General features: G+C 42.8%; 1 protein-coding gene across 1 annotated transcript in view; it reads left to right on the top strand.

Annotated features, from left to right (window-relative positions):
- Positions 1-253: 253 nt before the first annotated feature.
- Armc1 (armadillo repeat containing 1) overlaps positions 254-11,831 on the top strand; it is a 28,665-nt gene continuing 17,087 nt past the window's right edge. The window contains exons 1-2 of the mRNA XM_075971330.1: positions 254-434; positions 7,976-8,193. Coding sequence (XP_075827445.1) covers positions 8,014-8,193 — 180 coding nt within the window. The 5' untranslated portion in view covers positions 254-434; positions 7,976-8,013. The remainder of the gene's footprint in view (positions 435-7,975; positions 8,194-11,831) is intronic.

The following is an 11,831-nucleotide window of genomic DNA, read 5'->3' as shown; positions in this document are numbered from 1 at the left end:
TAGACGGAATATTCGGTTTGAATTTCTAAACGCAGTCGCTCTGCCGCGGGAACTCTGGGAAATGTAGTCCCGGAACAGCGAGGAATGCAAATTTAGGCAGTTCTCGGTGGACGGCGAGCTCTTGGGTCCAATTCAGTGTTCTGAGATATCATTGGTCCCGGCTAGTTAACCAATGAGAGAGTGGGCTTGAAAAATATCCCTTCGCTGATTGGATATCCCTCCTCACGTTGGACGCATTCTCAGCCAATGGGACGACAAAGCCAGCAGAGGTGACAGGGTCACCGCGGAGCCTGCTGATCCTCCTCCGCCGGCGGCACAAGCCTGTGGTTCTTTGAGTCAGGCCCCGGCTAGGGCTTGCCGCGCCGTCGGTCGTGCGCCCTCGCGGGTGCGGCTCTGATGCTGCGGCTGGCTCCGGACGCCCGGAGCTCTGCAGGGTACGTGAGCCGGGGGCAGGCTGGGGCCCGGAGGCGGCCGCCGCACCGCGGGCCCGCCGCTGCGCTCGCCTCCTGCCAGCATCCCGCGGGACGCTCGCTCTCCTCCCCGCCTCCGACTTTGACCAGCCAGCCTGCCCTACGGGTAGCGGGTGTCGTCTGCCTCTTTGCTTTTGCTTCGTCTTGTCGGCGTGCTATCTGTAAATCCCGTCCATCCGCCAGTCTTAGCGCGCAGGCCTTCATTCAAGAGACACCCGTGTCTACAGGTGGTGGGCATTCGGGCAGTTAGCGGCTCCTTTCGTGCCAGCGCTTGCAGTCGAAGGCCCCGCTTGGGTCAGTTGTTCTGTGCTTGCTTGCTTGCCCGAAATTTTTCCTGTCTTGTGTTCTTATTTCCTGTCACTCTGAAACTCACTCAAGACTGTTATATGAAGAAACTGAGGCTTGGAGGAGGTAACTCAATTCCCAGAGAGTTACAGTTAGTTAATCGCAAGGAGAAGCCAGATCGGATCTCAGTGTTTGGTGGCGGTGTTGGCTTTTCAACCTCACTTAATTCCTTAAGGACTTAGGCTAGGTTTGTACCCGCCACAGCTGTTAGCACGTGAGAGCTAAATACGTCTATGAATTAAGTGGTGATTCTTGGCTGAAGGAAGAGAAGAACCTATCCGACCGACATCTGCCCAAGTACAGATGTCTCACATGCCCCGTGCTCCTAAGACTGCCTGCCTGTCAGCGGCATAGCCCTCATCTGGAAGCTGGTTGGACATTTCAGATTCCCAGACCCCATTGCACTCACTGCGCTTGAACTTGGCGTTTTAACAAGATTCCTTAGGTGATTGCAGTGCGCATTAAAGTTTGAGGACTGTGTTTGTCCAGATAGAACAAAGGAAGAGAAAATAAGGCTGGGTAGTGATGCTGTATGCCTTTAATCCTGGTGTTCGGGAGGTAGTGGCAAACAGATCTTTGTTAGTTCTAGGCGAGTCTCATTTATATAGGCCAACCAGGGCTAAGTAAGGAGAAGAAAAGGTAAAGGCATACATTATATGCCTTCTGAGACTGAGATACAGAAAGGCAAGGACACAGTTTTTTCACAGTTTTGTCATTTTGCAAGACTGGCTTTTCTTTTTCAAAAATGAAATATGCCTCTCAACAGTTTTAACTTAGCTCCAAATCTTAAAATAGGCATCATTAGTTACGGTGTTTCCAAATTGTCTTGTAAGCCATCAGGTGCTGACTTTAAAGGTAAAAGAGCAAACTAAGACTACAGACATGTTAATTTACTGCTGACGGTTAAAACCCTTCCGTTTATTCACACACAGTTGCTGGAGCTGTTCTGTGTAAGGTTCACCCCTGTTTTCTCCGCTTTTCTTCATTTGCCATGAAGACCTTCCAGTAACTTTCTTTGTTTGGAAGGAAGGTTTTTTCCAGCTTATTCATTTTGGTAATAATAATAAAGCTGAAACAAACAGCCAGATTCACAGTATCCCACTGCTCAATAATTAGTGTCTTGGAGAGTTTTAGTTTTCAGTGTTCTCTTAAGAATTAAAAAAAATTTTTTTTCAGTGATTGCTTTGCCTGCATGTATGTCTGTGCACAGTGTGCATGCCTGGTACCAGAAGAGGGCATTGGATACCCTAGAACTGAATTTGCAGTTGTAAGCTGCTGTCTAAGTGCTGGGAATTGAACCTGGACTTCTGGAAGTTCAGCCTGTGTTCTCATTGCTGAGCGTCTCTCCAGCCCTACTTCAGTACTTTGTTTCGAGGCATTCACGTATATGTACCAGTATAGTTTCAGGCTACTCTCTGCACCAGAAATCATTTGCCGTGCTTGAGCTTAGGTCTTGCCTTCAAAACTATCTATTGACGTTTTGGAGACACTCAAAGAATCTTTTTTTATTTTTATTTATTTATTTTCGAGACAGGGTTTCTCAATGTAGCCTTGACTGTCCTGGAACTCGCTCTGTAGACCAGGCTGGCCTCAAACTCACAGAGATGCTTCTGCCTGCTGAGTGCTGGGGTTAAAGGCATGCTCATCCACTGCCCAGCAAGAAATTGTCCAGGTCTGTGCTTGCCATTAATGCTTTGGATGAAAATACAACCAGCAAACAAATGAGCAAACATATTTGCATTTGACCTAGTGTGGTATTTACTGTAGAAAGTAAGGGAAGGATTTTGTTTGTTTCAATCTTCATTGTGGTTCATTATCTACTATAAACTTGCTCCGATCAGGATTTCAGTTATTTTAAATTCTCTTTGTGGGTGCTGTGTACTTGTTTGGGTATGTGTGCACTGTATGTGTGTGTTGTGTATATGTGCATGTATATTGTGTGTGTGTGAATGCCTGTGGAGGTTAACTTTGAGTATCTTCCTCCATCTCTTACTACCTTAGTTTTGGAAGCAGGGTCTTTTGCTGAACCCGGAGGTTCATTGATTTGGCTGATGTGTGAGTTCCAGGGCTCTCTGCAGCCCCAGCCCTGGAATGACCAGCGTATGGCACTGTGCATGGGTTTTGTTTGTTTGTTTGTCTTGTTTTACGTTGGTGCTTGAGATTCAAATGGAGGTTCTTGGGCTTGCTCATTCATCCCTTTATCCACTGAGTCATCTCCCCAAGTGTGTGTGTGTGTGTTTTCAAGTGGGTGCGTGCATAAGGATGTGTGTATGTGTCTGTGCACATATGCGGATGCCAAAGATCAATATCAGGTGTCTTGTAAGTCTTCCTCTACTTTACTCTTTGTGATAGGTCTGTCACCGAACCTCCAGGTATCCACCTGTCTCCACTTCTGCAGCTAGGATTACGTACATGCACTGCGTTACCCTGCTTCTACATTTGGTGATGGGAATGCAAACGCAGTTTTCATGCTTGCACAGCAGACACTATAAACTGAACCATCATCAGCCCTAAAGTTATTTTTAGTGTACCACCAATGAATTTAAAAAACTGTCTTACATTAGCATGTGAAGTAATGGATTTCATAATGGCATCTTCATATGTCACTATATGTTGCTCTCATTCATTCCCTTCCTCTGTTTATTTTGAGGTCAACTAAATTCTAAATGGAGGAATTGTGGAGTGAATCCCTCAATAATCACTTACAACCATTTTTCCAGCTTGTGAAGGCAAATATCTTCATTATACGATTTAAGTTTACTTGATAGGTAACAAAAAAAAAACCATACTGAGTATATTCAGTAAAAAAGGTTGTGTTTAAAACTCTAATTTAATAAAAGATTTGTTTTTATTTCTATGAGTGTGGGTATGTGTACATAAGTGCAAGTGCCCATGGAGGACAGAATACCCTGGAACTGAAGTTACCAATCATGAATGTTTGGAGCTGAACTTGGGTCCTCTGCAGGAGCAGTCTGTGCATTTAACTGCTTAGCCATCTCGTCATCCCCCAGTTCTAACGTTTAAGCCAGGCAGCATAACCCTAGTACTTCAGAAGCAGAGAGAAGAATGTGTTTTTCCTCCTCCTCTTACTTCTCCTCCTTCCTCCTCCCCTTCCTTCTCCCCTTCCTGTTTTCCCTTCTTTGTATGTATATGTGGCACTACCTTGCAAATGCTAGACAAGTACCCTTTTATCCTCAAGCTTGTTTCCACCTTCTTAAGCCCAGTGTAACTCTTATGACATCATTGTTTTGACAGGCATGGTGGTGTATTCTTGCCATCTCAGCATTGAGGGCTTTAGCAAGGGGGTGCCTACTTTGGGCTGGTCAATGAGATATCTCAAAATAAAATAAAAATTGCTTTTGTGAACTTATCAGTCTACAGAAATATTGATTATTTTAAAAGATTCAGATGACATAGTTAGAAAGGGGTGTCTGTAATCTGATGTTGTCAAGATATTAAAATAAGATGAACTTTTGGCATTGAATAACTCTGCCCTGAAGTTTTACATCAAACCTGTAATTTGGAGGGCAAATCCGAGCTCCAGCCTGCTTTTTCTTGCCTCATTTAAAGTTGTAGTTGACATGCCCTTGACCACAGCTCTGCTCATTGCGGTTGGGTTTGTCACTGCCTGATATTCCTGACTCTTCCTAGACAGACTTTAGCTTGAGCGTTTCTCACTAGGGTTTGAAGGTGGGACTTTTAGGATATTTTGACTTCAGGACATTCCAAAGGATCAGGAAGATTATGTACAACATTTAAGGGATAATATCCATTGAGTAGTTATCCAAGGGTGGCAGATAAAAACAGAACTCTAAATCCCAGTGCTCCGGAGGGAGAGGCGGGTGGATCTCTGAGTTCGAGGCTACAAGAGCTAGTTCCAGGACAGCTATGGCTGTTACACAGAGAAACCCTGGCTCGAAAAACCAGACCAAAATTTCTAGAACTCTATAGTCTCAAGGACGGCCTGGGTTCTGTGAAAAAGCCAAAGTAGTGTTTGTTTTTGTTTTTGTTGTGTGTGTGTTAACATGCATTTATTTACTGTATGCAGGTTTAGGTATGTATTGGCACACATGTCACAGTGTGCCAAGGGTGGAAATCAGAGGGCACGATGTGGGAGTAGGTTCTTTGTTCTACTGTCTGGGTCCCAGAGGTAGGACTTAGTTGTCAAGTTTGGTAGCGAGTCTAACTGATGTGTGGTTTTGTTTCTGTTTTCCAATACAGTATCTCAGGTAGCAAAGGCTGACCTCACTTGCTATATTATATATCTTGAGGATGACTTTGAACCGCTTTCCCCTGCCTCAACTCTCTCAAGTGCAGGGTTTGCAGGCATGGACCACCATGCATGGTTGAGTATTTGGTTCTTCCTGCAGGTTGCTTGAGCCTGTGCCACTGACAGTACAAACCCTTGGGTAAGCTGTATTTATAAGCAGGGCTGCTCAGATGCTGATGGAATGACTGAGAAACCACCAGCCCTAAACCTGGTAGTTTATCATGTGCTCGATCCAGTGCCGCCTTTTATCCTGACTTTCAGAGTGGCAAAAATAACCATAATATTTTGATTCTAAGATAATTACTTGATAAAGGTTTTATTGTTATAAAGTCTTTTCCCTGAGTTCTTTGTATTTGCTTGGAGATTAAAATCATTAATGTATATATTTTTTTTCTTTTCAAATATGGTGTGAGTTAAAGACCATTACTGGTTTTAATAACATTGCTAAGTAGTTACTCTAACACTTTTTATTGAATAATCTTACCAGTTTTTATCAGTTTCTACTGAAAACTACCTTTTATTGAACATGTAATATGTGGAAGGCGTAGACAAAGCTCTTTGTATGTATGCATTGTCATTTTATTTATACGGTATGATGTTTTATAGTTTGTGTTGTCAGCCTCATTTTATAGTTGTGCACATTGACACAGAGTGCAAAGGGTTTCCATGACATTATAGCTTTTTAAAAAAGATTTTATTAATGTGCATGTGTGTGTGTGCCTGTATGTATGTGAGTGTATGCCACATGTGTGGGGGTGCCTTTTGAGGACAGGAGAGGCACTGGGTGCCCTGGAGCTGAGGTTCCTTGCTGTTGTGAACCTCCTGGTGTAGGTGCTGGCAACTCATTCTGTTCTCTTGAACAGCAGGGAGCACTCATCTGCTGGGCCATCTCTCCAGTCATTTAAGGGACCAAACCTCGGTCTGCTATGACTGGGAGACCTCTTGAATGCACGAAGAATCTGGAGGTGTATCTTTTGCAGCAGGCGGATAGAACTCAAGTCAGTGTTCTATCCACATACTAGTGTTAGGAAGGACCTTTTGTGATTCAGGGTCCTGCTGTCCTCAGTGCGGCTGACCTTTGCCTCAGCCTCTAAGAGGCCTGGGGCCACAGGCATGAGCTCCTGGCTGGGACATACTTACCTCTCTATCTCTGTACATGTCTGTATGTGCTACTTTGTTGCCTTTTCCCACAAAATAACTTCAGTAAACTTTTCTGGACTTTTAAGACTTTATCCATTTATGCAAGTTAACACTTGTATGTTCTTCAGAATAAGAAATGTAATGCAAACTCTTATTGATTGATGGTGTAGATTTTAAAATCCTCCCTCCCTCCCTCCCTCCCTCCCTCCCTCCCTCCCTCCCTCCCTCCCTCCCTCCCTTCCTTTCTTTCGAGACAGGGTTTCTCTGTAACTTTGGAACCTTTCCTGGAACTCTCTTTGTAGGCCAGGCTGGCCTCGAACTCACAGAGATCCGCCTGCCTCTGTCCCCCAAGTGCTGGTATTAAAGGCGTGCTCAACCACCGCCCGGGCAAAACTTGCTTCTTAATGTTTGTTTCTTTGTCTTTTACATGACCTGTACATTAGGTTTTCACAAATGCTCTGTTTTTTAAGGCAGAGACTTGCCTGTAACCTATGCCTTGAACTCATGAACTCATGATCCTCCCGCCTTCCTGAAGCCGTGTGTTGAGATTATAGGTGTGACCTACCAAACCCAGATATGCTGGTTACTTATATGGAGAAAAAAATATGCTGAGTTTGGAAGGAGGGTTTGGAAAGTAGAAAGACTGCTGAGAAACACAATACTAATAAGTAAGATCTCCCCCCAGTCTGTACTGAGACACATCGACTTGGAGCAGACATTTAACTTGTCTGACTGTCCCCTCTTCTCGATGTGTTTCTGTTAGACATCAGGAGGTGGCAGATACAGAGATGGATCCAGCTGCATGATGGTTGAGGCACAGACAGGTCATACATATTGGGCTCTTGGTTTCTTGCAGAGAAGCCCTTTTTAATTTTCTTCCCTGATCTTGGGATTGAACTCAGGAACTAAGTAATGTATACTAGGCAGTGGTCTACCATTTAGCTAGTTGCTTGAGTAAAATTTTTGTTTTGACAGAGTCTTAGTAAGTCACCCCGGTGATCCTGAGCTCCGTATCTTTCTGCTGCAGTCTACAAGGTCGCGTGGACCACAGATGCCGTCGTGTCTGGCAAGGACGTCCTTTGGTGCTCCCTTTTCCCTTGGAGATTTTGTCTTTTGTAGATAGTTTGCTGTGTCTCCCAACCCCTCCCCATAGACAAGCAATGAAAACCCAAGCTGTCAGCTCACCACTTCCCTTGAGGCACTTGTTTTAGCCTAGAAATGTTTCAGGAAAGGAAAAGTCCTGGCAGTGTTACAGTTTGAAAAGGAGAGCAAAGGTTACAAGCTTGTACATAAAGACCTTGTTTATTGGAACCATAGTGTTAAAATATGTATTGCTAAAATGAGATTTATTGGAATATTGAGGATGACATATGTTCTTTTGCATATATAAATAACTTGATTTCTTCCTTCAGCTTATGTTCATTTTATTTTTCACAAACTCTGGAATTGCCAGTTCTTATTTTTGTGTGTGATTTAGATTCATCTGCTTCCTTCTAAAGATATTATAATGCAGTTACTTTAAAAGCACCATAGCTGGGCATAGTTGGCGCATGCTTGTAACCCTAGCTTTTGAGAAGTAGAGGCAGGAGGATCAGGAGTATAAGGACAGCCTCAGCAACATAGGTAGTCTGAGGCCAGTCTGGACTGTGTGAGACCCCGCCTCAGCAAGTACAAGTCTAAGCAGATGGGATCCGAGTCACCTTGGCAGACTAGAACTAATTTTGTTAACCGTGCTTTTTCTTTTTTACAGAATTTAAGAAGATTTTATTCATGTGCATGTCATAAAAGATGAATTCATCTTCTACTATGAATGAAGAGCCTGATGCTCTGTCGGTAGTTAACCAGCTACGGGATTTAGCAGCAGATCCACTAAATAGAAGAGCCATCGTCCAGGATCAGGGATGTCTGCCTGGCCTTATTTTATTTATGGACCATCCCAACCCCCCTGTTGTTCACTCAGCTTTGCTTGTAAGTTGCTTTTAATATTTTCAGTCTCGGTGCTTTAATTTTGCGAGTAAGAATTTTCAAACACCTTTGATAACATGGTAAAAGACTAAAGGACATTGTTAGATCATGCAGTCTTTATTTTGGCATATAAAAATATGGAAATTATGACATGTAAATCTTAACATAAATAGCCACATGTTGATTTGGTTCTTTAATGTAAGTGGTAACTATGTAACATGTAAATAGAATGTTCTGGTACTTGGTATTTTTAATTAACATGATGATCTATTATTTGTGTTTTCTTTTTGATGTGGGATATTGCTATGTTGACCAGGCTGTTCTCCAGCTCTTGGACTCAGGTCATCTTTTGACTGTAGACGTATACCACCACACCCAGATCATTACTGCCCTCCCACATTTGTTTGATGCATGTTAATCAAGTCCTGTTACTGGTCTATGTCCCCTAGCTCATCACTTGAGAGAACTGGAGTTAGAAAGGTACTTTTTAGTACAAGGAATTGAAATCAGGGTGTCATGAATGCTAAGTACATGCCATACTAAACTACATCCATCACCCAAAAGATACTATTTTTTATTTTTAATTTCATAACAGCTTTTTTTTGTGAAAAGGGAGATGGAGACAGGATTTCACTTTGTATCGCTGGCTAACCTAGAACTCACTTATCCTGGCCCATCTTCCCCAGTACTGGGATTACAGATGGACCGAACCCCATCTGGTTCATAACAGCTTTTAAAGATGTAGTTCCTGTACCTTCATAAAGTTCATGCATTTAAAGTATACAGTTGAGTGACTTTTATTCACTCAATTGACTAGAGTGGTACAGCCATCTCTTTAGTCAATTTTGGAATGTTTTAGTTTGTTAAATTGTTTTGAGGCATAGTCTTGTTAATGTTTCTAAGACCTACCTGGATCTTGAGACCCTGTTGAGTCAGCCTCTCAGGTGTTGGGATTACTTTCGGACCTTTCTATCACCTCAGAGAGTGCTGTACTGGTCACCTCTTCTTCCCCCCTTGTGTAGGCAGTACTGGACTGTGTATTTGCTACTCTGCAAAATTACCTATGGAGTTTTCCTGTAGATACAGTCATATAATAGGTAATGTTCGTGACGTTGGCCTCATTTATATTATGTTGAACAGATATACCTCCACATGTTTCAGGGCTTTGTTTCTTTCCGTGTCTGGGTAATATCTCAAACACCATTTTGTTTATCCATCCACTAGTTGATGGACATAACACTTATTTTAATGTAAGGAGGACAGAAAGGAAAGAAAATAAACAGGATCAAAGCTAATGATTCAAAAGGGTTTATGAGAAATGTGGAGGGTAGAGAAATATGTTAAAGAGTAACAAGACCATCAGACAGATCCAGAATGGAGGAATTTTTGTGTGACAGGTAAAATCTGGGCCCTTCAGTAGCACTTCGTTTAGAAAAGAAAGGCAGCTGGAGTGGAGGAGAGAGCAGCGATGGAAGTGACCGTCACACGTTTTAAGGGGCGTGTCAGTCAGACGTTATCCGTAGACCTGACTTCTATCCTGATTTGAACACATTCATCATCCTCACCTTCTGAGTGACTGGAAGTGAATGTGCAGTATTCAGTAGACGACACTAAATGTCACTGTGAAGGCTGCTGAGATGACTCAGCGGTTAGGAGCTCAGACAGCTCTGCAGGGTACCTTAGTTTGTGGTACACAGGCATACAGGGAAGCAAAATACCCGTATAAGTAAAATAAAACAATTTAAAAAAATTTAAAGTCATTTGACCAATGAGAAGGCTTGGTGGCAGGTAAAAGTGTTTGCCACCAAGCCTGATGACCTGAATTGATGCCTGGAACCCACATGTTGTGAGGAGAGAACCAACTTCTGTATCTCCTGTTTTGTGACTTCCAGACATTGTGCTGTGGTGCAGGGGCATGCATACAAAATAACTAATATAAAAATTAAATTAAAAATGTAATGCTTCATGTATGATGGTTAATGCCATCAGGTGTGGTGACACACACTAATTCTGGTACCTGAAAGGCAGAGGCAGGCTTGTCTCTGTGAGTTTGAGACCAGCATGATCTACAGTAGTGAGTTCCAGATCAGTTAGAACTATATAGTGAGATTCTGTCAGAGCAAAACAAAAAATGCCTTGCTGTCGAAGTGTTATTAGCTAGAAAGTGAAAATGTGTTAAGACTTGAAGAAAAGGTCATTACTTTTTTAAAAAGGTCATTTGTGTAGAATTTTGTAATAGTATTAAGATAATCTAAAACTAATTTCTTCCTGAGCATGGTGTCACCACCTTTAATCCTAGCACTGGGAGGCAGAGGCAGGTGGATCTCTTGAGTACAAGTCCCTCATGGTCTACATAGTGAGGTCCAAGTTGGCCAGATATACATAGTGGTATCCTGTTTTAAAACCAGAACAGCAAATAAAAACACCAAACTAATTTCTTAGAGATGTAGTGAAATATCTACAGATGAGATGTTCTCTACTGTTCAGTTAGGATTATGGACCAGATTGTCGCTTATTGAAGCTGGATGATGGGTACATGGGAGTCACCACACATACTTTCTATGTGTGTCTCAGTATTTCTATTAGCTCAAAAGACAGGCAGGAAGATGAGGAGTTAAAGGTCAGCCTGTGTGCCGTGAGATGTTCCTTTGATAAAATAACTGGCATACACAGCAGAAGAGGGAGAGGTGTCCTTTGACTGGTGTTTGCAAGGGGACTTAGTTCATGCTGGGGAAGGCTTGGCAAGAGCAGCTCAGCTCATGAGTTTGTGGTGGTGAGAATGTGTGGTAGACGCCTTACGGCACAGTCAAACAACTGAATGAATGGCAGCTAGGGATGGGTATAACCTTCAAAAGCCCCGCCCCCCCTGCAGTGATCCAGCCAGACCTTCCTTAAAGGATCCACAGTCTTCAAAATGGTGCTTCAAACCAGATCAACTCTTCAAAACATGACCCTTTGCTGGGGGATATTCCAGATTCAAACCACATCAGTATTTTTTGTGTGTTTTATTTTGTTGTTTTGGAAATAGAATCTCCTACTATATATCACCTGTCCTGTCTCATCTCCCTTAGTTTGGGATTGCAGGTATGGCACTATCACATCTGACTTGAGTAGGTAATTTTTTTGTAGGCGGATTTTCTAAGTATAGAAACTAGGAAAGGCTGTTTACTGTGGGGAGGGTAAAATTGCTCAGCAGTGCTGAGAACTGCCTAGTGTAGTAGTATTGGATTGATATGATCCTATGACTGGATTATTAAACTACTTTTCTTCCCACTTCAGGCTTGCTAAGGCTCTGAGGGATTTGTCTAGGGTTGGTACTTGGCCAGGTAAGTTGGACAGAATGACTGCAAGGAAGTTAGAATAGGATCATGGCAAGAGTGGTTAAAGTGGTGAGATCATAGGTGCCAGCCTGAGAAGTGAGGGAGCGGAGATAGAAGGCGCGAGCTACTGAAAACCTAGAGGCCAGTAGATTGCGGTTCTAATAAGGATGAGAAACAGGTATGCATTTTAATAGTTCCCCTTTCATAAGATAATTTCAGAACGTTATTTTAGTTCAGTGGTCACTCCCAGTTTGATAAGATGCATTTCAGACCTATTTGTCCACTTTTATCGTATGCTTTATGTATGTCCCCTTCTTTTCT

Source organism: Microtus pennsylvanicus, chromosome 5, assembly GCF_037038515.1.
Source record: "Microtus pennsylvanicus isolate mMicPen1 chromosome 5, mMicPen1.hap1, whole genome shotgun sequence".
Taxonomy (NCBI): Eukaryota; Metazoa; Chordata; class Mammalia; order Rodentia; family Cricetidae; genus Microtus; species Microtus pennsylvanicus.
Note: the sequence above shows the minus strand (reverse complement) of the source record. Positions and strands in the feature narration are given on the sequence as shown.